Here is a 26,795-nt window from a genome sequence, read left to right as displayed (position 1 = left end):
ATTTAAGAAGAAACAACAAACATAAAGTAGTAGAGCTATGTGGGGGATAGTGGTCGGGTCTTTATGCACTGGCCACAACAGTGGCTTTCTTTTGTATTAAACAATCCAAGGCACAGGTGACATCATTGAAGATTTCATCAACACCGCGTTCAGCATTGATCTGCAAAAAAATAGAACAATTAAATTTTAACCAAGAATTTCTAAGGCAGAAACATTTTCTCGAATCTTACGGTTAAGGTCTTATCGGTATATTGTGAGAGAATGGCATTGGTGTTTGATCTGAATGTGGCAATGCGGGTCTTAATTGTTTCCTCATTATCATCAGCACGCTTTTCAGTGGATGCAGCAGCACGAGCCATGACACGGCTAACCAAAGTGGCCTGGAATTCGAGAAAAAATAAAAATATATTAATTTACTAGGGCGAATGTTTTTTTTAGTTTGAATCTACTTACATCAGCACAGTCGAAGAATAGAACTAAATCGGCAGGAGCAATTTTCTTTTCAAAGGCGACACCTTGATCCTTTTCACGAGGATAACTGCAAAAAAGAAGAAGAAATAAATGAATTTATTTGTATTTATTTTGTTTTTGCAAAATAGTCAGGCTGAATCACAGTTTGTTGTTTTTATAAATTTGGAAATAGATAAAAATGGAAATAGATAAAAGTTGAATGGAATCGACTATTTAATTTCCATATTACTTTGGATAAGTAGACTTCCAAATTACAAACATTCAGGTTGGAAAACTGAGGTAGGAACTACAACATACCGAAAATTAAACGTGACAGGTGTATGGGGACTATTTAAAAGCATTAACCTATATTGAATAATATCTAGAAGGATGGTTTTTTTATTTAACAGGAATCCGATATGCCAAGTTTTAGCTACTTCGATGAAAAAAACTCGGTCAACAAAATTAGTTTTATCAAAAATAAGTGTTACCAAAAATTAGTTGTACTCTCCAATATCCAGGAAGGCCAACGACAGCCACTAAAATGACATATGTATGTCAGCCTTTATACAGATTTACAGCCACATCAGTGGGAAAATGTTCCTAATGCCGCAAAACCCTTATATGAGTGCTATAGAAAAACGTGAACTGATATAGATAATTGCTTGTTATATATTTTTCATCTCATGAGAATCTGAAAAATCAGACTTGAATAAATTCTATTGAAAAACAAACCCAAACTACCGTATAATAAGGGGTACCATCATATAGAGGCTAATCAGAACCTGGGGCCAATATTAATATATTTTGATAAGGGGAGATTTTATTCGCAATGAGAATCCAAAATACAGCAAATTTGTAGAAAAACATTCGACAAAAGTATCCAAAATTCCCTAACTTAAAAATGGGACCAATAACGATGATTTTAGTAGTGAGATTTTCTACCCAGTAAGAACCCGAAATATCATTTGGAGGTGATTAGGTTCAAAATATTGTGGGGCACCGTTATATGGAAGGTACTCTAAAACGTTGTTAATTTTGGATAGATTTTCTGATCAATGAGGAATCTCCCAAAAGCTTCAAAATGCCGAATATTGTGGAGTACCGTGATATGGCGACTATCATAAAAAGTGGACCAATATTGATCCATGGTATCATCCTAGTTCGTCAAGGGCGAATCATCCCAGAGATAGGGATACTCTCTAAGATGACGCTGAGAGAATATTTTTCCTCACTTAAATTGGGCAGAAAGTCAGTATATCTCCCCAGACTCGCGTTACTCTTTTTAAGTGAAATGTGGTTGGGAGACAAAAGACTTGTTGAAAGTTCGATACTGAGGATATCAAGGCAGCCACACCAACATCAGTCGGAAGGGAGTTGTCATAAATTGTTATACCCTCAGCTTTATGGATGGTGTATACACTTTGGTACGGTAAAATTTGGACCAATGGACCAAATACCTTTCAGACAATTTAGAGTCGATTTAATGTCCGTCTGTCCGGCTGGCTAGCTGGTGCGCACAATAACTCTCGATTCATCGATTTCATCGAAACTTCAAGCCAAGTCCAAAGGTCTTTTTTTTTTTGTTAAAAGAGGAGTTTTGTTAGTAATGTGGCAGTGATGTTGGTTAAGTGAGGCTTTGGGATCGGCCATGACATAGCCTCTTACCACGGCATGAATTTGGCAGCTAAGCCTGAAATACTTGCTGAGGCGTTTGGGTATCAGCAAGTTTACGTTATAATACACTCGGTACCCTGATTGCAAAACCGTAAAACATTAATGGGAATGAAGTTGCCCAATAATCGATTTTAATAGTAAGAAATTGCCTATTTAAGGGGACCAATTTCGCTTCAATGATCCGCTACTGTTTTTCTTTTTAATACGCAAAACATATTATTTATTGGCTTTAGGCATCTCTAAATAGACTACGGAAAGCAATTATACGAATCTACTGCATTTTGAAAAACACATTCGGGCATATCGACATCGTCAGATGCTAAATTCTATTAGAAACCTTCCCAAAAACGAATGTAATAAATCGCTTATGACCAAGGGAACGGCGAAATTAGCCGCAATAGGCGATATCAAAATATAGGCGATAATAAAATTATTCGAATCATTTGGATGCCTTCGATATAACCTATATTTCGCTATAAACAATTTCGACTATACCACAATCTATGACTGCTTAATGCCAATTCCATACAGACCCACACACTGGAATAACCTCATAAAATAGTACCGTTCGATTTGATATACTAGTTAAATAATCTGTTGTTAGTCGTTGAGTTTATACATTTTTGGGATGTGGTCGATCAATGTCAATGCCTCATATAAAATGCTGTTCAATTAAATCTTTCTTAATTAGAATTCAGATTCAAAATTGTTGATTTTCACATTGATTGGCAGTCATAAAAATGTTTAATGAATTAATATCAAAAAAATGGATCAGAAATATACACGTATTTGATTGACATCGAATATTTAAATGAGATAAACAATGCAATTTGAATTCTCGAAAAATGTAGCAAATTACACACGTGAAATTCATTGACACCTATTATATTTTATTTGTAAATGTTATTGACATCGTTAATTACAAAGGATAATAATGAAGATAAAGAAACCGTTTCTAATGAAGTTCATTTAATCGGTAAATAACAGTTGTAAATTATATTACATTTTTATTTGTTTATGAGTATTGTTTTTAATTAAATATTAGCACAGCTTGATGCCTGATTGATTTTAAATAAGCAGGTTTCAATTTTGAAAATATCTAAAACAATTATTTAATCAAAAATTCAATAACAAAATTGGTTTGTAAATCCTTACAGAAAATTGTTGATATTTTAGTAAAAAGTCTATCCTGAAAATGGATCCTATATTATCCGGACATATCCTCCTTCGAATATTTCTTCATTTTCTTGAAGAAGATTTTTTCCTTTAAAAAAAATCTACAAAAATGTGTGGTAAACTTTTCCGAAGAACCCGACTGTCCTTTATAATTTTAAATTTATTCGAAGTGTTCATAGATATAAGGTTTTCTGATCAATACATTTCATATCTATGACAAACTTATTTAAAATCTTATGAGCCTTATTTTTGTAGAATATTTGGAGGTCAAAAAATCACATCTAGACATCTTTTTGTCTACGATTCAAGAAAATAAGGGCCAAATGTGCCTCTTGCGATAGAAGGAGAATATATTTTATAAAAAAAATTCCTCATTCGATTTGACTGAAGAAATGTCACTTCAAAAACAAACTGTAATAGCCACAAACAACGATACAAAGCATTTTCTTCGTGAAAGCATTTTCTTCGTGAGTTATAAGCAACAAAATGGTATAGAATGTATACCACCTAGCCAAGATGAGGTCATAAAAGCAATTAATCGGCTCAAGAACAACAAAGCAGCAGGAGCCGATGGGTTACCAGTCGAACTATTGAAGACTGGTGGCCAGATGCTAGTCAGAAGCATACACCAGCTGATTAGCACAATATGGCTAGATGAATGCATGCCCATTGATTGGAACCTCAGCATCCTGTGTCCCGTGCACAAAAAAGGAGACAAGACGATATGTGCCCACTATAGAGGAATAAGTCTCCTTCCCATCGCATATAAAGTGCTATCCAGTGTGCTGTGTGAACGATTGAAACCAATGGTCAATGACATCATCGGACCATACTAATGCGGCTTCAGACCTGGCAAATCCACCATTGACCAGATTTTCACTCTGCGCCAAATCCTGGAAAAGACCCACAAAAAACACATCGACACATACCACATATTTGTCGACTATAAAACCGCATTCGACAGCCCTATCTGTTCAGAGGTGTTTAAAACCATGTCTGCGTTCGGCATCCCTGCAAAATTAATACGGCTATGCAGGATAACTTTAAGTGGCACAAGGTCTGCAGTTAAAGTAGGAAAGGACCTATCGGAGCCCTTCAATACCGAACGAGGATTCAGACAAGGTGCCAGTTTGTCGTGTGATCTTTTTAACATCCTACTGGGAAAGGTCATACGAGACGCAAAGGTGAACAGAAATGGCACTCTGTACACCAAAAAACACATGTTACTCGCCTACGCCGATGACATCGATATAATGGGTCGAACATTGCGAGCGGTAACAGGCACTTTTGAACAAATTGAAAAGAAGTCTGCCAAAGTGAGTCCGGCAGTAAACGGCGAGAAGACCAAGCTGATGGTATCAACGCGCAAGACGTCCAGTAGACTCGGACCAACTGTGGAACTTAAGAACTACAGCTTCGAGGTAGTAAAGGCTTTATATACCTTGGTACCGCCATAAATAAAACGAATGTCATCAGTTTTGAAATTCGGAGAAGGATTGTGATGGCCAACATATGCTACTATGGTCTAAGTAAGCAGTTTAGAAACAAGGCCACCTCCCGCCAGACCAAACTCACACTTTACAAGACGCTGATACTACCCGTGCTATTATATGGATCAGAAGCATGGGTACTTGCGCAAGCAGATGAGGCAGCTCTTGGGGTGTTTGAGAGAAACATTCTCCGAAAGATCTACGGACCGATCTGCGTCGACGGTGAATATCGGCGTCGAATGAACCACGAGCTTTACAATTTATAAGCGGACATCGACACAGTCAATCGTATTGAGCTGCAGCGACTACGGTGGCTAGGCCATGTTGTGCGGATGACTGAAAATGCCCCAGCTCAAAAGGCATATAAAAATGAGCCTACTGATGGTTCTCGTAGAAGGGGAAGGCCACGAATTAGATGGAAAGACCATCTAGAAAACAACATCTTGGAACGTGGTCTTCCAAATTGGGGGACTTGCGCACAAGACCGACGCGCTTGGAAATCTTGTTTAAGCTCGGTTTATGGAACAACCGTTCTGTAACAAACCAGCTAAGTAAGTAAGTAAGCAACAAAATCATCCAAAACTTGACCAATGACTTATTTGTCCTTCTTGGTTCTTAATATTCATGTCAAGGTATTTCATCCTTATAAGAAACATTCCAATCCGCCAAAGTTTGTTGTACTGTGTAATTAGTCTTTGTTTGGTCCAATTGGGTGTGGGTGAAGCGAGAAATGTTCGAGATTTATCGATGTTATAAATATTACTATGCGTGTTTTGAAGTTTTACAGTTCAAGAAAGTAAGGGCGAAAAACACACACAAGCAATTGAGATGGAAGAAGGATATGTTTTACAAATAAAAAATCTCATTCGATTTGACTGAAGACATGTCATCTCAACTTCTTGCATAATTTAAAGTTATCAGAAAAATATACCAGAAATTAATATACTCGCCAAGGGCTATTTTCCCCATAAAGAACTTTCCATCCCCCAAATCTTGTTGTTCAATGTTATAAGCCTTAATGTTGAAGGTTTCGAATTTTTTCCTAATTTATAAGGGTTAAATAAGTTGGTCTTGTGTTGGAGATGCGAGAAAAAGTGACCCGATCGATGGCCCCATATTTGACTTTTATCTAGGCTTATTATAAATATTACAATGTGCCAAGTTTACTTCATTCGTGACATTTTTAAAATTTTAATTGTTATTTCTTTTTCGAAGTGGCATCCATAACAGGCTAACTACACGTTACATCTTTACATTAAAAAAAAATTCAGAAATGTATTTCAATCACAGAATTCATTACAACACTTACCCATCGATAAGGAAACCCTTGGCACCATTAAGTCTTTCACGAATAGCTTTTTCCAAGAGACCCAAAACGTCATCGTTGGAAACAAGTTTGCCTTCTTTCATGATGGCAGCCAATTCCTGGCCCTTGGGTGAACCGGAGGCAACCTGTTAACCACAACACACAAAAACACAATAATTATCAGGCAATTCAATTAATAAATTAATCAAAGGACGAGATACCCACCTCTTCACGCAGCAAATCACCACTGGACAAATGGACGAAACCGTATTTTTCAACAATTTTGGCACACTGGGTACCCTTGCCGCAGCCGGGACCGCCCAAAACCCAGATAATTGGTACACCAACCTAAAATTAAATGAAACGAAAAAAAACTCGAAAATGTTAGGGAAATTTTGGGAAGGAAGCAAATTAAGCGATTCATTATATACAAAGTACAATTAAGGCATAAAGTAAGCTTAACAGAGGCTGCCTGGCTGGCTTACAATAAATAAATTTAATTTAGCTTTATGTTATTTTGTCATTGGCATAGCGGCGAATAGTTGCAAATTGGCGTAGATTTGTTTTAGTTTGTCATACATTATACAGAAATTTTTAATCATATTTAGAACATGCTCCTTTACAAATCAATGTTATTATGGAATTTTATTTGTTGTTTTTATGTTTGTTTTGCTTTTTAGGGGGTTAGCTTTTGTGCACACCCACATCCACACAATATTGATAACAAAACAACTTTCCCCTTCCTCCCATCCACTTGCACCATTTTTTTTAGTTTGGGGCTGAGGGAGTTTTGGAATCGTTGTTTTTCTGTTTCCGGTACTTACACCAATTTGTTGTCTTCGTACTTCATCAGCTTTTTGTTTTTCATTGGCCTCCTTCTTCATGGCCATTTGGTGACACATGAACAACTGTTTGGTAAAAAACACATCACCCCCAGGGCAACAATTTATTGGTTTTATTTTGTATGTTCGTTTTGTGTGTTTGTGTGAAAATTTGAGAAGAAAATTTCAATTCAACATTGGTAGTTAGAAAAAAACTTCATTTTATTTCTATAGTTTGTTGTTATTTTTATTATTTTCAATTGCGGGACAAGGTAGCCATTAGTAGGGGGAAGGCGTAGTATTTTTCGGTGTGTTAGTAGAATTTTTAGGGATTATGCATAAATTGGAAGTACTAATAAAAAAACAAGATTTTGAAATAATGGCTTCAGAATCTTTAAATTTGGAAGACTATGTAAACGCCCATATTAAAAACAAAATCGATGTGGGGATGAAAAATTCCGCCATTGTTGTTTATATCAATAATGCAGAAATACAAATTTTGTCGTAGGTCAAGTTTCTAAGTTATGGCGTGATGAATATTTTGCTAGTAACCCAAAAGTACATGAAGAAAATGCTTCATATCTTTGGTTGTGGCTATTGCAGGTTGTTTTTGAGATGACATGTTTTCAGTCAATTTGAATGAGGAATATTTTTGTAAAACATATCCTCCTTCTATCTCAATTCCTTATCCGCCTTTTTCGACTACATTTTCTACAAAAATGTCGCTCATAAGATTTTATATAGGGTCTATAAAGAAATGATACCTCTCACACGAATCCGACTCTTTTTGAAAATCTGCAATTTATACGAAATTTATTAATGTTCGTAGATATACGTTTTCCGAACAAGCATCAGGTAAAAGGAGAAAAGAACGCTACACATTTCAAATACTGATTTCATGCCTTTGGAGACGCTATCTAAAATCATACAAAAATATTCCTCATTCGATTTGACTGAAGACATGCCATCTCAAAAATAATCTGCAATAGTCGGAAACAAAGATATAAAGCCTTTGCTTCATAAACTTTAGAGTTACCAGCCTCAAAAACTTGACCTATGGCTAATCTATAATCGTCAAGGGCGTACAACCCCAAAAGGAACTTTCCACCTCCCCACCATGAGCTCGACTTTATTGTATAGTGTAATATAATGTCAAAAATTTGGATCAAATCTGGTACTATATTCACTTCCTTATCCAAATATCCTATCTATGAGTGGACCGAATAGGCGAAAATGTGTGCCCGATGGTGAAAAGTTGTGCCAAAGTTTGTAAAAACTGACACCCCATCCGCTTCATTTGGGATTTAAATATTGAAAATTTCTTTAAGAGTTGCAAATGTAGGAAATTGGTACCATAACCTCCATATTTTGTTTCTCTAACATGTCTAACATTTTTTGATCGAAAATTAAGCGGACAATTGTCTAGGGGTCTATTAAAACACATGAATAATAAAAAATAATTTCTAGGGGAAGTATTTCAATCACTTAAAATCTGGTATGTCAAACATGTTGCTAAAACTTTCAAAATGTCAAAAATGGGGGTGGGACCTTTACATGGATCCATAGAGAATATTTTCTGTAAATCACATCCGTGGGAATATGTGGCTTAAACCTTCAATATACCAAAAATGGCGCGGGGTCTTTATGTGGATGTTTGTCTAAAATGTGGTGCAATTAAAAATTTTCTGCAGAAATAATATTCAGTCCCCAGAACCAAGAATATTAAATTTCAACCACTTCGGTGGGATAAGGCAGAGAAAAACATATAAATAACGGGACTGAACCTTTATATGGGGCCTATGGGGCAAAACACCAACCTATATTAAACATGTTCTGCAAATATGTTTTTCACCCTCCAAGAATATAGATTGCCAAATTAGAAGCACACATCGATCAGAAATTTTGGTCAAAATTACCGAAAATTTGGCAGGATATTGATGTGAAGACCGTGTCGAAACATGGACCCATATAGACATCTTTCAACGATTTTTTTAACCTCCAATCGATCGGAATTGCGGTCAAAAATACCAACAGGATATTGATGTGATATTGGCAGGATATTGATGTGAAAACTGTAGACATCTTTCTGCAACGATATTTTTAACCTCCAACAACCCGGAATGACAATTTACAAAGACTTCGGTGAGAGAAGGCAAATAAAACCCTAAAATAACAAAGCAGGACCTTAATTTGGGACCTATATTCACAATTTCAGCCTCAAAACATGGGAATTTAGCCTCAAAACCTGGGAATTTGCGGTCAAAAATACCAAAAATTTGGCAGGATATTGATGTGAAAACTGTGCAGAAACATGGACCTATATAGACATCTTTCTGCAACGATTTTTTAACCTCCAACAACCCGGAATGCCAATTTACAGAGACTTCGGTGGGAGAAGGCAACTAAAACCATAAAATAACAAAGCAGGACCTTAATATGGAACCTATATTCATAATTTCCCAGCGTAGACATATGTCAAAATTAAGACTATATTTATAAATTTCTGTTTATATAGATGCCAGCCGCCAAAATCCCGACACGTTAAATTACACCCACTTTGATGAGGAAATGCGGCTAAAGTCTTCAAAATGTCCAAAATTAGGCAGGACCTTTATAAGAGGACTATGCCAATATATACCAGCATCCATTAACTCAAAATGTAAAATCCGGTTGAAAAACGTGCACAAAAATTCTAAAATACCGAATAATGGGGGTACCGTCATATGTAATTTTTTATAGGGAGGTTGTCTTATCAATGATAATCCAAAATATAAAATTATAACCCATTTGTCTGAAAACGACCATTATATGGTAGTTATGCCAAAACATCGAAGGAGTTGCCGCAATATATGTGCAAATATTATAAGCTCTATCGTGATTTCAACAGACAGGAAATGACCAAGTCGACATAGAATTTTTTTTTTCTGATTAAGAATATACTTTATGGGGTTCACTTGTGAATATTTCAAGGTTTTGTTTTGTGGAGTGTATAAAAATTAATTCCTTGTACAAATATCATTAAAAATATTCATTATTATACATTTTTTTAAATATATATTTTTTTTTAATTTCAGTTCTTTATAAGGATAGGGCTTCAGTTGGGCCGATCAGTTGAAAAAGAAAGGTAACAAATTAAATTAAAAAAAATAAATAAAATGTTAGGCATCATATGTTATATACAGTTTTTGAAGTGTTCGGGGTTGGCCCTGAAGGAGGTAAAGTTCTCTTCTACATACAGTGAGTGTAATAAGTATTTTGCCTCAATATAAATTTGACAAAATTATAATATATACGCCTAAAGCCAGCATACTATAGATGTAAAATGAACTATGTATGATGGGATATGTTTGTGGACATATTTAGATCTTATTTCTGCAAGAATCACTGCGAAAGACCTATTGTTCACGAAGATATCGGCCAAAATCTATACCAACACAAAAATGATTATCACAAAAAAGTATTTTGCTTTTTATTATCATTTTTGAAAAAATCATTATATAACACACGCTTTGTCTTTTTATAGTTACCATTGCGGGTAACCACATACTAAAAGCGATTTGGCGACGATTCCAATAAACCACGGCATTTTTTCGCGAATATTTTCTCACACTTACGTTCAATACATTCTCCAGCAATTTTTCATTTAATATATGGTAATTTCTCGTCCTAATCTCAAAATGAGAGTATTAGATATGGTCGTCGCGGCTTCAAAACATGCCAAATAACTTTAGAATAATAAAAAGGAGGTTTTGCAAAATAAATCGCGAGGACAGGATCTTAAAAACTATTAAAACCAAAATCCGACAAACAAATTATTAAAAAAAATATCGCGAAACCCCATTTTTCTGACTTTGAAAACCTTATGGTTCATTAATATTGATCTTGGAACCAATATATGCGATTAAAATAGCAATAAGGTGGTCAGATTCAAAGAAATTAACAGTTCTAAAACAACAGAAACTACAAACAGTACATGAAGTTGGGAGAAAACATCATTCTTCGTCAAATACTATTGCGTTTTAAAAAACTGTGGTAGCTGGTGACGAATACGCAGTCAATATTTTACATCCGTTTAACACCATCAGTTGCGAATAAAATGCATCAGTGAATAAACTGGTCGATCTATTTATTTTCGAAATTTGCTGTATTTCTATTGCCACAAAACCGTTCATATCTTAGAATCTGACCTTCTTATTGCTATTTTCATCGCATATATTGGTTCCAAGATCAATATTAATGGACCATCAAGTTTTCAAAGTCTGAAAAATGGGATTTCGCGATATTTTTTTTAATAATTTGTTTGTCGGATTTTGGTTTTAATAGTTTTTAGGGCCCTGTCCTCGCGATATATTTTGCAAAACCTCTTTTTTATTATTCTAAAGTTATTTGGGATGTTTTGAAGCCGCGACGGCCATATCTAATACTCTCATTTTGAGATTAGGACGAGAAATTACCATATATTAAATGAAAAATTGCTAGAGAATGTATTGAACGTAAATTATGAGAAAATATTCGCGAAAAAATGCCGTGGTTTATTGGAATCGTCGCCTAATCGCTTTTAGTATGTGGTTACCCGCAATGGTAACTATAAAAAGACAAAGCGTGTGTTATATAATGATTTTTTCAAAAATGATAATAAAAAGCAAAATACTTTTTTGTGATAATCATTTTTGGGTTGGTATAGATTTTGGCCGATATCTTCGTGACCAATAGGTCTTTCGCAGTGATTCTTGCAGAAATAAGATCTAAATATGTCCACAAACATATCCCATCATACATAATTCATTTTACATTTTTAGTATGCTGGCTTTAGGCGTATATATTAGAATTTTGTCAAATTTATATTGAGGCAAAATACTTATTACACTCACTGTATGTATAAATATCAAATTATAGAAAAAAATATTAAAAAATTTAATGCCGACCCCTAATTATTTATTACGCCCATCCTTTCTTCGTGGCCAACTAGAAAAAAAGGTCACCACAAATGATGACTGTCATCATAAAAAATGATGTCATCATAAAAAAACAGCAAACACACGCATTCATACATACTATATTACCTTTGAATGTTTGTTGGCAAACTTTGCTATTTTTTTAAGTTTTGTCAAAACAGCTACTACATATCATCGTCTGACTATCAAATAAAAATACAATGTCAATTTCCCCCTATATTTGTTTTTTTTATTCGCCGTGAAAACGAAACAGAGATTTCATTATGCAGAACACAAAAATTTTGTTTTCCCCCCCGGCATAATGCCAAAACATTTTATTTGTCTTTTTTTCGTGAAATTCTTTTGGTTTTGTCGTTTGTGGCAAGTGGTTATTTGTGAAAAATCACAAGAAAAGCAAATCGAAACAAAGTTTTCCACGGGCGTATCTATCCATAATGAAGTGGATATTTAAAATTTCTTAAATGGATTGGGACAAATTAGAGGCAACTTGTTTGAAAATCTGGCCCATAATTCTCAGAATACCGAATAAGAGGGGTTATCATTATATGGGGCATACAAAGAAAATTACGTCAACATTGATATGTTTTGGAAGGGAGATTTTCATCCAAATCGAAATGTTTATTGAAAGAAATTTAACAGTTTTTTTATACAGGCGCCTTGCTAACATTTCGACCAATTTTGGAAATTTTTATTATGAGCACTTTATAACTAGTGGGAACCTACCAAATTATAGCTGATTAACTTCAAAGAAACAAAATCTAAAGTGGACCCATATATCCCAATACCAAACATCTTAAGAGTAGTAGCAATGCACATGGAAAGCTATATCTTAAATATTGGGAGCTCTAACGCGATTTCTACAGATGGACTGGGCAAATTCGTCATAGAATTTTATTCTGATCAAGAATACTTATATATACTTTATGGGGTCTTCGGTAGATATTTAAATGTGTTCCAAGCGGAATGAAAATTTAATATACCACTCCACCTCATGTTAAATGTTCCCCAACTACGCCAATGACTTAATTTCAGAATTTATATTGTTATTGTAACACATGGCATATACGAAGAGGAGAAAGGTACAAGCAGGAAGTAGGAAATTTAAGAAAAACAAAACGATAAAACGATTGTGAATCAAGAGATCCCCCATTACCTTCAAAATTGGGGGATAACTTGTTGTATGCTATTGTCAAGATCAATTTATTCTTATTCGCGCTCCGTTGTTGGTATATGTTATTATAATGCAATTTTCGTCGAATATATATACAACGGTGGCCAAAACTAAAGCAACTGAATAAATGTACTGTAACTTTTTTAAAATTAAATTATAAAGTTATAGTGAAAGTTTTTTTTTCAGAAATAAATAGGTAATTTAATCACTTTCAATGAATAAAACATATAAACATAGTATTTATTTTGTAATAAAAAATAATCTACTGAAAACTAAATTGATCCAATTTTTTCTTGGTCGATAATAAAACAACTTTTCGATTTCTTCTTTAAAATAAGTAAAATTAGCTAATAATCGACAGCGTAACCATTATTTTTGGTTACGACAGCACACCTACGATGAATTGAATCTATAAGACGCTCAATTTGTTTGTTTGAATCTGTTTTGCTATCTATAATACTCCAAAGATTCTCCACAGGTTGTAGATCTGATAATTGTGTTAGCCATTTTAAAACCTTGATTTTTTGCTCACGCAACCAATCTTTGATATATTTCGGTGTATGTTTGACGTTATTGTCAAGCTGAAACACCCCAAAAAGCGGTATATTTTCTTTAGCGGAGGGAACCAACGCGTTTTTCAACACATTTGTATAAACAATCCGATCCGTTACTTTATAAACCTCGGAAATAGATCGAATTCCATAAAAAGAAAAATAGCCCAATACCATTATGGACCCTCCTCCATGCTACCCTTACCCTTGCAATACTGATACTTCATTTTTTACCTTCTCACGGTTACTATTTTTTTGTACCTTTAATATTGAACTTAAATTCACACGAGAACATAATATTTATCCACAAAGCCAGATTCCAATGAATATGAACTTTTACGAAAGCCAGTCTGGATTTCCGATTCTTTTCAGAAATAAGAGAACTTTCCTGATATTTTCCGGTCATGTAGGCCTTCTACCATAGCTCATACACGCTCTGTTCTTTAGGTTATTTCCAACAATAACCGTCTTACATATTCCGTTGAAATATCAAATCGATATTTTTACTGCTATGACAATTTGTTGATCAGTACGAACTGATTGATGTTCTCTTGAAAACTTCCTCCGTTCTGAACTATTACTACTGATAAAGTTGCAAAAAATTCAACTTATAATTCGAGAAATAACGGATTTATTTATGGAATATTTCTTCAACATCATTTTATGTGATAAATTATTTTCACAATTGCTGGTAATTAGTTGTCTTATCTGAGTGCTGTATTTGCTTCTAGCTTTTTTTCTAAATTTGATGCCAGTAAGTCATAATTGAAAACCAGACACATGTTATTGTAATAAAATCCATTTAAAAGTGATTTATAAGAATCGAAATAAGTGTAGAAACCGAATAACAGTGATAAAAACGGTAAAAATAACTAAAATTTTAGAGCTCATCTGTATGTGCCGTAGAGTTGCTTTAGTTTTGTCCATGCAGAATTTGAGACAATTCCATTAGCCATAAATTATTTTTTATTTCATAATTAATTTTGTATTATGTGGTTGAATAAAGTACCCGGTTTAAAACTGAGAAAACCAACACGATATCCTAAATTTTGAAAAAAATTATACGGCATATATTAATCTTGCAATGGTAGTTGCTTTAGTTATGGCCACCACCAAAAATTTGAGTTTATCACAAATTAATTTATTTAAATAAATATTGATTTATATTTATACGTTGTTGTCTTTAAATAAGTCAAGTGATTTGAAATCTTATTAAGAAGTTATGAAAATGTATATTTATTTATACGAACCAATAGTAATATTCTAGCGGCAATCATAAAAATAAATTCGGTTTCCGAAAAATATGTTTAATGAATTTCTTTGTATTTTGTTGATTTTTTTTTTACTTTTGCTTTCTACTCAATGTGAAAATTCGGGATACTGAAATGTGTTGTTCTGACGATGAGAATATTTACCCTGAATATATGTATGTATGTATATATGACCTTGGGGACAAACATAATATGAAAGAAATTTAAAAGAGCAAAATAAAAGAAAACACACACATTTTAATAGACAAATTAATGTCCCAACAAACTAATAATTTATTCTGGCATATTTATGAGGTATTTTTTATTTCAATATATATATATATATATATAGAATTGTATTATATGTACCATAAATAACGAATAAAAATTGTGTCAAGTTGGTTGAACCAATACCCAACAAGGAAATCGTTTAAAGGGTGCAATTCAAAGGTAAATCATAACCAATTTCCTTCACGTGTTTCTTTCGGAAATTACTTCCAAGATGTGACACAGTGTGGTACAAACAGACATATTCTACACGATTTTTTCTAAAAATATACTGCTTCACAAAGTTCACAGGCAGATGATAAAAATGTAAAAAAATCGTTTATTTCGGGCAAGCCGAACTTCCTACATGTTCCACCTAGAGCAGTGACGTAGCCAGAATAGGCGGACCCGGGGTGGGAGGTCTCGATCAATATTGATGTTGTTGGTACGGACATTTTCTACCCAATGAAAATCGAAAATATAAAATTACAGCCGATTTGGATACAAAAACGTGCCCAAACTCCCAAAAATACCGAAATAATAATTTTATTCCCTTCACTGTGGGCATTGTGCATATGTGTGTAGTAGGCAAAAGGAAACGAGATAGACCCATGGTTCGTTTTGAGGATAAGCATATAATCAACTTCTGAGATTCCGTGCATCTCTTCATGTACTATCGTAAACACAGTACAGTTCGCATTTATAATCCGAATGGAGATGAGATTTGGTACAGCTCATGTATTCGGCCCAAAAAACAAACTTTATTGAAATTGGCTAAAATCGGTTCAGATGTAAATATAATCCCCATATATAATTTCGTTCGATTTGATGTAAATGCTTGTGGTTGTTGTTTTTTTTTTTTTGCCGATTGAGACGATATTTTGCAGAACCCACCTTGAAATTGTTTAGAAATATCTCCAGAGATGGTCCGTCAGAAACAGTGACGTAAATGACATACATTTCCGACGTATAATACATACGTCAGAAACGTCGGAAACGCACCCAAAACCATTAGGTTTTCTACAAGATAGCTATTTCCATTAATCAATTCGAAAATTACGCATGCTTTATCCAAATCCATAATAAATGTCAAAATTTTCTTCTCAAAAAAGTTTAGAATTTTTTATCAGCTCTAGTAAGGAATAGTCAGGAATAGTAAAAATAATATATATTCTTGAAAATAACTGTATATGGTAAAAATATTGAAATAAATGACGTTTACTACATTTATTACATTTTATACAGGTATATGACGTTTACAACTTTTTGACAGTCGAAAACCTAAAAATTCGTCACACGGACCATCCCTGTATATCTCCCATATATATTTTCCTTTTCAATTCACATTAAAATTTGTACAGCACATTGAATGGAGCCTTGAATACCGCATGTAAAGTTTCGTTGAAATCGATTTAGATTTTGATATGGCTCCCATGTATATTTTCGTCCGATTTTATGTAAATGGTGCACTAAACTTCCAATGGTTGTCCGAATAAGACGAAATTGGGAATATCGTAGCGTATTGAGTCTGTAATGAGGTGCGCTAAGTTTCGTTGAAATCGGTTTAGATTTAGATATAGCTTTCATATAAATTTTCAACCGAATTTGGGTAAATAGTACGCCAAAGGCCCTATACATTAAATTTAGCACAGCATATTGAATAGAGCCTAGAATATCCGATGTAAAGTTTCGTTGAAATCGATTTACATTTTGATGTAGCTCCCATTATATTTTCTTCCCATTTAATTCTTGGAACAAGGTGCTGTTCTACAGCATACCGATTGGTACATTCCAATTTTTCTTCAAATCGATTCGGATTTACATATACCTCTTATAAGTAATTCGGCTAGATTTCATACAACTGTACATCATGCAGAATATACATGAAATTTTGCACATATTTTAGCTTGAGGTGTGTATTGATCGATTAAAATAGGTCCACATATCAAAAATCCAATTTCGTCCGATTTTCTTTCAATTATGCTGTCCTACAATGATATAAGGTATTTTGTTTCGAACGATTATTGTACATATATGGCAGGGGTTTAAATTTGCACATATATAACTGTAACTTGCATTAAGAATCTTAAAAGCTACTTTTTTATATATCTAAAGTGGTTATTTGCTTTTGATCACGTTGTTCAATCACATAGAAGTCCCGAACAATTTTATATGTTTTGAATTTTTGCCTGATGGTGGAGAATATAATTTTAAGTTCATTAATTCTCTCGCTTTATATAAAATATAAAATAAATTAAGGCTATCCAACACTGGCAGTGTAAATACCTGAATACAACAACCCTAGAACACACATTTAAAATATTTCTTCATGGCTAGCGAATTAAAACGTGAGCAAGTTGAGCGTGGGCGTAACAAAAACAAATCAACAAAATGTTTTTATTAAAAACAATAGAGCGCAGCGGTGTGTGAGTACGTGTGAGTGTTTGTGTGAAATATTTATCGCAAAACGGCAACGACGTAAATTATTAAATCAAGTTTCGCTGTTCACTTAGGGGGTTTTTCACTTTGGCGGGGAAATTTCACACCTTCATTTTTTGGTTTTCTATTTTCAGTTTTTTTTTAGCTTAACAAATATATTTTTAATAAACTATAGATATCTTACATATACATGTGTTGTTGAAAAATGTTTATGTTTTGCGTACGTAGATCGTTTCTCCATCGATCAGACGTTCATTTTATGCCCCAGCAGTATTCTGACATTTTTCAATTTTGTTATTTTTGTTTTGCTTGGTTCACAGCTTCCTTTTTTCGAAATTGTATTAATCATTCCTGTCTAGGTGTAGGTTATTGATTATTTTTCTAAAAATCGAATATATATTTTTTTTTCGAAAAACAAACAGAACAAATTGTGTATTGTGTGTGTGCGTTTATTTGTTCAAGGTGCAATATCGATGCGCACATGTCTTCCCTACCATGCTGGCGTATATTTCAAAAATAAATCTACTCGTATGTTATCTGTCAAGTTATATTTCTTTTCATCTGTCAGCGGATATTTCAATAGCTATTTGTAAAGGTGCAAACATATATATTGTAAAATAGTTGGCATTTGAATAAAAATGCTGAAATATTAACAGCAAAATTATGAAAATAATGTAATAAGTTAATCGAAATAGGATAGATTTGCTGGAAACCAGCATTTTGTAAATACATTTTTTTAAATCTCATACAGTCATGGAAATAAATATTCACATAAATGTTGATTGAGAAATTCCTTTCAAAAAGACCCAATACTTTTAAAATTACATTATATTTGTCCGGTCTGAAACAGAATATCTCTCCATGGTAGTTCATGGTCAAAATTTTGCTGAAAATAATTTTAGAATATACATTTGCGAACAGAGTATCCGATTTCAAACAATGTTTGTGAAAATATTTTATTAAATGTTTGTACAACCTAATATAGTTCCTCACCACAATATGGTATGGAGATACTATACCCTATGATAATCAAAAATACTAAAGTACAGCCAAAAAAAAATCGAAATTTGGAATATACTCATTTAGATTGATTTCTCATGATGTTCCCTAAAAAATTTGGTACCCAATGAGAAATCATACTAAAATATCTAAAGTTAGGCAGTACCGTCATATGGGGGCAGCTCAAAATTGGACGAATGTTGATTAGATATTTTTGGTAGAAAATAATTTACCCAAGGTCTCTTTTCTTTACTTTGTTCTCAGTTCTTTCCTATAGAAAAATTAATCTTTTTTTCTATAGAAAAAAATCCTCAGTCAACTTAGGATTTTTTTCTATACAAAAAATCCCTTATTCAACTGAGGACTCTTTTTTATAAAAAAACCCTCCGTCCAAAGGGGACTCTTTTTTATAGAAAAAAAAAAATTCCTCGGTCGATTAAGGACTCTTTTTTCTATAGAATAAAATTCCTCAGTAGCCTGAGGACTCTTTTTCTATAGAAAAAAGTTCCCTGAGGACTTTTTAATAGAAAAAAATCCTCAGTTCCCTGAGGACTCTTTTTCAAAAAAAAAACCCTCAGTTCCCTGAGGACTCTTTTTCAAAAAAAAACCCTTAAGAAAAGTAGTGAAGTCGGACTGGGCCGACTATATGATACCCTTCACTACTTTGGATATGTTTACGTATGTATCCTAACAGAAGTCGCCTTTTCGAAGGAACATTGACATGAAATTGAATGAACATAAATATGTGATGTTTATCTATAACTAACATCAATCCTAACACATGCCATTCTTTACCGATATATAGGATATATTGGAGCTATGCAGATATATAGGAGCTATCTGTTAATCTGAACCAATTTTAGACGCAATTCAGTACACCATGCAAAATTTCGTACAAATCGAAAGACATATAGAGACTTTGGTGCATCATTTACATAAAATCGGACCAAAATATATATGGGAGCTATATCTACATCTGAACCGATTTTCACGAAACTTAGCACACATCATTCTGGACCTGATTCATTACCCCATGCTTAATTTTGTGCAAATTGAAAGATATTTAGGGGCTTTGATGCCCCATTTACCTTAAATCGGATGAAAATATATATAGGAGCTATATCTAAATCTAATCCGATTTTCTCGAAACTTGGCATACATAATTTTAGACCTAATGCAATAGGTAGTGCAAAATTTCGTACAAATCGAAAGACATATATGTACTTTGGTGCACCATTTATCTAAAATCGGACGAAAATTTAAATGGGAGCTATATTGAAATCTGGACCGATTTTCAGGAAACTTAACACACATCATTCTAGACTTATTTCCGCACGCTGTATTAAATTTCGTGCAAATCGAAAGATATATAGGTACTTTGTTGCACTATTTACCTAAAATCGGACGAATATATATGGGAGCTATATCTAAATCTGGACCGATTTTCAGGAAACTTAACACACATCATTCTAGACTGAATTCAGTACGCTGTGCCAAATTTCGTGCAAATCGAAAGATATATAAGGACTTTGGTAAACACTGAGGACTATTTTTTCTATAGAAAAAAATTCATCTGTCCACTGAGGACTCTTTTTTCTATAGAAAAAATACTCAGTACACCGAGGACTCTTTTTTCTATAGAAAAAATATTCAGTACACCAAGGACTCTTTTTTTCTATAAAAAAAAATCCTCAATACCCTGAGGACTATTTTCTATAGAAAAAGAAAATACTCAGTACCCTTTTTCTATAGAAAAAAATTAACATCTGTTCATTTATACAAACTCTCTAAATTTTGAGACCCATAAGTGTCTGTACGAATTTTGAAACACGAGCGAACGCTTATTAGAACTGTCCAGATGTTCAGTCAAATACTTAATATTCATTAAAAAAAATCTTAAGAAAATTATTCATTACCTTTTTTCAGGTGATTCCGCACATTCCGATAACGTTGTCACATATCAATTTAATTTAATTTACATTTGAACAAAACAAAAGAGGAACGGCATATCATGTCACTTATAACGGGTATCAACTGTTTAAACGTGCGGTTACGCCGGTCATCATCAACAAATTAAGAAAACACTTGTTATATTTCACAAACATACATACATATGTACTAAATTAAAGCTATGATTATGATGATGATGACACAGTTTAGTGATTCACTCACTCACTCGCTCAAATCATTTAGATGCGACGTTGAAATAAATATCTGGGGAATGACCGGCAGAATGGGACAAACGAACGGAATTTAGAGTTCTCATGCACATGTTTGGATCACAATTTTTTTTTATTATCCACAAAATTAGATATTTAAATAATTGATTTTTTTATTAACCACCTCAAGTTCAGGTGGGTGGTATGGAGGCACTGACCGACCCATTACAAGGTCATATTATTTGTGTAAAGAATTTTTTTTATTATTTTTTTGTATACATTTTTTATTTATGTACATTATGCCGATAAAGGATATTCGTATCCTTTTCAAACAGCTGAGAACTTAACAACGATCTAACACTTGCGAATTATCACGGTGACTGTTTAAAAATCTAAACAAAACTTCAAGTTTTATTTTTATATGTCACATTCCAATTAAGCGCGGCTAGGCGGCGCCGTTGTTTGTCGCATTTCAAATATATGTCGTCGTTATTAATAGTCGCTTATTTCAACTTTATTAAAGTTGTATTTCTCTGGCAATACCTCTCAAGCCCTCCCTGCTTCATCTCCAGCCATTCAGCAGTGATATTTTTGTTTTGTCATGACTATTCATATTTTTTTTGTTGGGGAATTTCTGATATGCAAATTTGATTTGAATTGGTCAAGTTGTCATAGTTTAGATGCGCCAATCTCTCACAGAAATTCGATCAAGAATTTACGTCACACGATATTTATTATTATTATTGGCCATTGGAATGTTGTTTTGCAGAATGACTCGCTATTCAGAAAGATAGCAAGAAAGAGAAATAAAATTTGAACAATAACAAATTCCAGAAGCAACCGGTTCCATGACGGCCCAATGAATGTGTTATTTATTATTGTCTAATCATTGGCTCCAGCCAAAAAAAATAACATAAATATTGGCGACGTTCGATGATCTTTAAATGCAAAAAAAAATCTCATTTTATTTACCATAATTTTTCTTTGTTAACTAATTGGAGCTAGTCTTGATAATAGCAGCTCCCTTTCGTGGAGGCGAATTGAAAACAACAACAATACCATGGAAGTCAACAAACATTTCAGCATTTCTCATTTCTTCGTCGCTAAAAGCGGGTCTGCTTAGCTTATAAATAATTCATTTATTTGTTTTGGGTTTTTTGGCCAACTTCATTTAAGTTCCTCAACTTTTTAAACCAGCCTACGTTTAGAAGCTCTATGGTGGTGAAGGGTATTTTGGAGAGGGGCTTGGTGATAGCAAAGGTCGTTTGGTGTTTTTGCTTTCTGGTTATTTTTTTTCGAAGACTTGAATGAAGATTAAAAATTTTCAAATAAAAAAAGAGAAGAATGATATTAGCAAATAAACACAAGAAAATAACAAAAATATAAATTAAATTTTAGCTTTTGAAGCATCTCATTGTGAGTTGTTAATTTTCTTTTAAAATATGTTTCAAATTATTAGTTTAAAAATTAAAATCCAGTTTGCTATGGAAGAAAATGTGCAATGGCCTTGAAAAGAGTTATGGGTGCCTGTTGACATCGACCACAAAGGAATTAAACAGATAAAGAAGAGAAAGAGAGAAAAGAGAAATACAAATCTATATATGACTCGCTTAAATTCTGCCATATTCGTAGAACAGAATCAAACGGGTATTTATCAGGATATGGAAAAATCTGAAGTGAGGAATCCGATTTATTTTTTTCTGAGTCAAGTTAAGACTATAATCTTCCATGATCTAATCTTATATCTTATATATAGTAAGCCGTATCAACATAGGCACTTAAAATTTCCAGATATTTAGCCATCATTGCTAATTTCTTCCGGAAGAGCAGTCTTCAGTTATCGACCACATAGTCCATCGTGTTGCGAGAAGTAAATGTAGATAATGCAAAAATTCTTAGGTAGGTTTTTGATAACTTCATCTAAATCTCCTTGCATTCCAACTACATCAACCAGAGGGTGAAAGCTTGTAACAAAATCTAAAATCTCTGGCTGGCACCTCCTGGGACAAGAATAAGGACAAGTAGTTAACGACATATAAGACTATCCATTCCATTCCATCATGCTTAATATAATTTACTTAAATATACCTTCAAATTTATGACCTAATTAAAAAAATCCACATTTCTATTCAAAAAAAAAAAAAAAAAAACAAAATGTTTCAAACTACTTGGTAAAGGTTGTTTCCATTTTTTGTGCCGCTATATAGACATATGGGGTTCCCCGTAAATATTTCGTGATGTTTCAAACGGAATGACAAAGTTCATAAACACTCGACCTTATGGTGGAGTTTATAAAAATAAATTATTTTATTAGATAACTAAATTTAAAAACTTCTATTTTTTCATTAACAAAACTAAAAATACTTCAAAGTTTATTTTAGATAAGGCTAAAAAAATTCAATCGTAGCAAACATATTCACCTTGATTGATTACCAAACTCAAAGTCAAGAACAAAAATTTGCAAAAAAGAAAATAAATAAGATATGACATGAAATACCGACTGATTTGTTTTTGTATAACAATACCGTCGACAACTGGTATACGAAAGTTTATATTTAAAACTATATTAATAGTTATTATTTGTATAATTTTATTATATTTATTAATTTTGTATAAGAAACTACAGAATGTATTGTCTTATATGTGTTTTTTATATGTCATTTTCATATATTCATGTTATGCTGCATTGTCATAGTCAAAATCTCTGGACTTGTTCACATAATAACACCTCTAAATAGAACATTTCATTATCGATCTCGAGTCATTTTTATAAAATATAAATATGAAACCTCATTATCATGTTTAGTCATATAAATGTAAATATTTTTTTTATTTCCATTTCCAATATTAAATAATTGCGCCCATTGTTGTCATATCACATTGTATCGCGTGACAAAACGTTACCCCATCCTCAAATGTTATGCAAATCAATTGTTAACTAAACATACAATTTATCGCTAGTTATTTATAATAACTTTGTAAATAAAATAACCGTCAGCCACAAGTAGATAATTATCCGTACAAGTCATAAATATTCAATACTATGATGAGATGATGAACAACTGTCAATACATGTAACCCCTGTCCACCTTTTATTACATGCACACTACTATGTGTAATAGGGTTATGATTTTTTTTCTATAATGGTGAATGAATGAATTTTTGCCAAATTATAATTAAATTAACTACTGAAAATTAAAACCAATTAAAGTTTTTTTGTTAAAAAAACATTACATTTGTTCTTTTTTAAATCACATAACCCTAATCTGCAAAATATACAGGCCTTATAAGATTCACGAAAACACAATGAACAATATGAAACTTTGGTCATAGAAATCGTAGGATTCCCATTTGGATTTTTATTGTGGTAGATACTCCTATTCAGAATTCAACATAATGATTGTTGCCGATACCAAAAGGCAAGGCATTATAGTTCGCCTAAATCACCAAACATTGAGCCCTTTCAGGATCGATTGTACAAGAACAACCTTCCACTGAGATTCATACTCACCAACTAAAACCCTGTATAAACCCAAAAAGGATTCTATATATATCCTGAAAAGTTACTTTGAGCATGTTACATGCACACAGACATTGAATACTGTATCAGTGTTGGGTAGAAATATTTAATAGTAAATAATTTCTCACATATGGTGACATTTGTACAGCTTCCATATAACTATATAATTTTTCAAATTAACTATCCGAGTCTTCATTTATTTTTTTTTTTATTTCAATTCCATGTCGACCATAAGTTGATAACAAATATGTATTAATTATTTTGTATGGATGTGAATAAATCTCCACTTATTTCTGAACTATTTGCTTCACATATATCATAATGTATCTAAATCAACATTTACTTTTTCACAATATTTTATTTCGTATAGCAATAGTATTGCATTCAGTATCATTACATCCATTGTGTCTGAGAATATACTGTATATTTTTAAAATGCTATAATAAAACGAGAAATTGCAAATTGTCAGGGTCAATGTGAAATGAAAATGAACTTGATTTTGTAACACAAGAAAAAAAACCAAATCAGGTCAAGGACGGCGACAATAAAAAAAGAAGAAAAATAAAAGTCAATAGAACATGTGGAATCTCCTCACACAGATTTTATTGCATGACCTAAAAATACTTGGGGGTATTAAAATATTGCAGGATGGGATATTGGGGTAATAAACTTGGTTGTTTGTTAGTAAATAAGGAATAGGAATAAGCAGTTTGTATTTTTTTATAATAAATTTAAACTCAAAACTCAATTAATTAATAAAATTCATTGCATTTTTTTGTCCCTGGTGTCAGTCAGTCTGTCTACTGGGGGAAAATAATAATCCCAACGTATTTTCAAAAGGCCAAGGAAATTCCATTACTCACCATGATGATCAAAGGGATTTGATTTTTGTTAGAGAAAAATTAATCGAATTATTTAATAGACAGAGATTGTTAGCCTCCCTGTTTGTGCTGCTGATTTTGTTACTTTCTAAATTTCTGTTCCCACAGAACAATTCAAAACTATTTTTTTTTTTATTTTTAAAATTATCGGTACCACACACACGGACGTTACGTTCAACGATGACTGACTGCTTGCTGCTATTCTTGTCGCGTAAATCCCGACCGTGCCGTTGTTCAAAGCCAACTAAAAATGATGAAGGAAAACACGAACAGCTTGTACTACAATATTTTCCGCGTTACACTTCAGTTGGGAAATTTCCTCACGAGTTTTCATTGAGTTGGTTGCGTACAGCCGCTGAGTGTTAGTGTTGTTTTTGTAGGTCAGTTTGTGATTTACCTCCCCCTCAAGGCACCCACTTACCATCAATGTTGAGCATTTTCCACTTGCGCTTGTACTCATTTCTCACGATTTTTTGTTGTTGTAGTTGAGTTATAAACTCAAGGGAATATGAAAAGGAAAAACTTTTGAATTTTCTATGAATAATATTGATTATGTTTTCAATTTTTTCAACATTTGTTTTGTTTGATGTTCTGATGGCATTTGACTCAATGAGTATTTTGTTTTTGTTTATTCAAAAACAAAGAGAGAGGTCGTTGAGCAAATGTCATCATTTGAAGTAGGGTAGGGTTGCCAATTAGGAAAACAGTAACGAATTTCGTGAGATTGTTTAAAAATATTATGACAAATAATATTTTTTTTTTATAAAATGCGTAATTAATTCGCATTCACAAAGACCAGCATGGCGTAGTTACACAACATAGTCCAATGCAGGTATATAATTCCAATTTTTTTTCGTAATTTTACTGTTGAAAACATTTAGCTTTCAAAATTTAAATGAAAATATCCTCCTTCGAAATGTACACACAACTCGTGTTCAGTGGCAATAATTAAAAAAAGGTTTATATTTTGAGTTCCCTCTATAATCTATAAATATAAGTTATAGTATCAGAAAATAGAGCTTAAGAAAAATGTGGATCAAAGAATGTAGACATTTATTAATATAAACTAAAATTATTCATAATAAAATATTTAAAATCTTTAGAAAATATACTTTTTTATTTTTTTTTTTAAATATGCCAATCGACAAGCATACCATGCAACCTACTTTATGAGGATTTATTTGACAAATAGGCAATGGAATAGACAATTGAAACCCACTGGGTTAACTAAATCCGGTAAAATGTAAACGTACTATAAGATTTTATAATAATTTTTCAAACAATTTGAAATGGAAAAAATTTTCCAAATTAAAAAGGGTTGACATTATTAAATGATCAAATTAAACTACATTCTGTAACTATGACATGAAAACCAGTAAGGAAGGGACCAAATGATACTCTTCTCTACATCACTTTGGGTACACCCAAGAGGTGCTCTTAAGATTTTTTTAAGTATGGGACTGGAATTCGACATCTTTGGAACTAAGATGTTAAACCAATTTTTTCTTTTAAGTTGAATGTCTGACACTTACGGAAATGGATGGTCTAACTATCTCACAAGTCAAATTGACAAAGCCTACTTCAAAAATTTTCAAACGGATATGTTAATAAAGAGAATTGTCATATTTGGCGTTCTGAGAATCCTCAATTAATTGAAGAGAGTTCATTACATTCACAAAAAGC

General features: G+C 32.9%; 1 protein-coding gene across 1 annotated transcript; it reads right to left on the bottom strand.

Annotated features, from left to right (window-relative positions):
* LOC133327032 (adenylate kinase isoenzyme 1) lies at positions 1-25,574 on the bottom strand. The gene is made up of 6 exons (XM_061535626.1): positions 25,534-25,574; positions 6,325-6,447; positions 6,103-6,245; positions 454-538; positions 231-380; positions 1-160 (listed from the first exon to the last, which is right to left on the bottom strand). Exons 1-6 carry the CDS (start codon positions 25,570-25,572, stop codon positions 62-64), a joined length of 639 nt encoding a protein of 212 aa, XP_061391610.1. The 5' UTR covers positions 25,573-25,574; the 3' UTR covers positions 1-61.
* Positions 25,575-26,795: the final 1,221 nt, after the last annotated feature.

The sequence above is a fragment of the Musca vetustissima genome, unplaced genomic scaffold, assembly GCF_032173495.1.
Source record: "Musca vetustissima isolate MV318-11 ecotype Yass unplaced genomic scaffold, APGP_CSIRO_Mvet_v1 utg21612, whole genome shotgun sequence".
Taxonomy (NCBI): domain Eukaryota; kingdom Metazoa; phylum Arthropoda; class Insecta; order Diptera; family Muscidae; genus Musca; species Musca vetustissima.
Note: the sequence above shows the minus strand (reverse complement) of the source record. Positions and strands in the feature narration are given on the sequence as shown.

Bases quoted from the DNA above. Each gene is read 5' to 3' on its own strand.
- LOC133327032 (XM_061535626.1), bottom strand. From the start codon at position 25,572: ATGAGTACAAGCGCAAGTGGAAAATGCTCAACATTGATG. The intron at 6,246-6,324 runs GTGGGTATCTCG...TGTGGTTAACAG, and splicing joins GTGATTTGCTGCGTGAAGAG to GTTGCCTCCGGTTCACCCAA. The intron at 381-453 runs GTAAGTAGATTC...CTCGAATTCCAG, and splicing joins TATTCTTCGACTGTGCTGAT to GCCACTTTGGTTAGCCGTGT.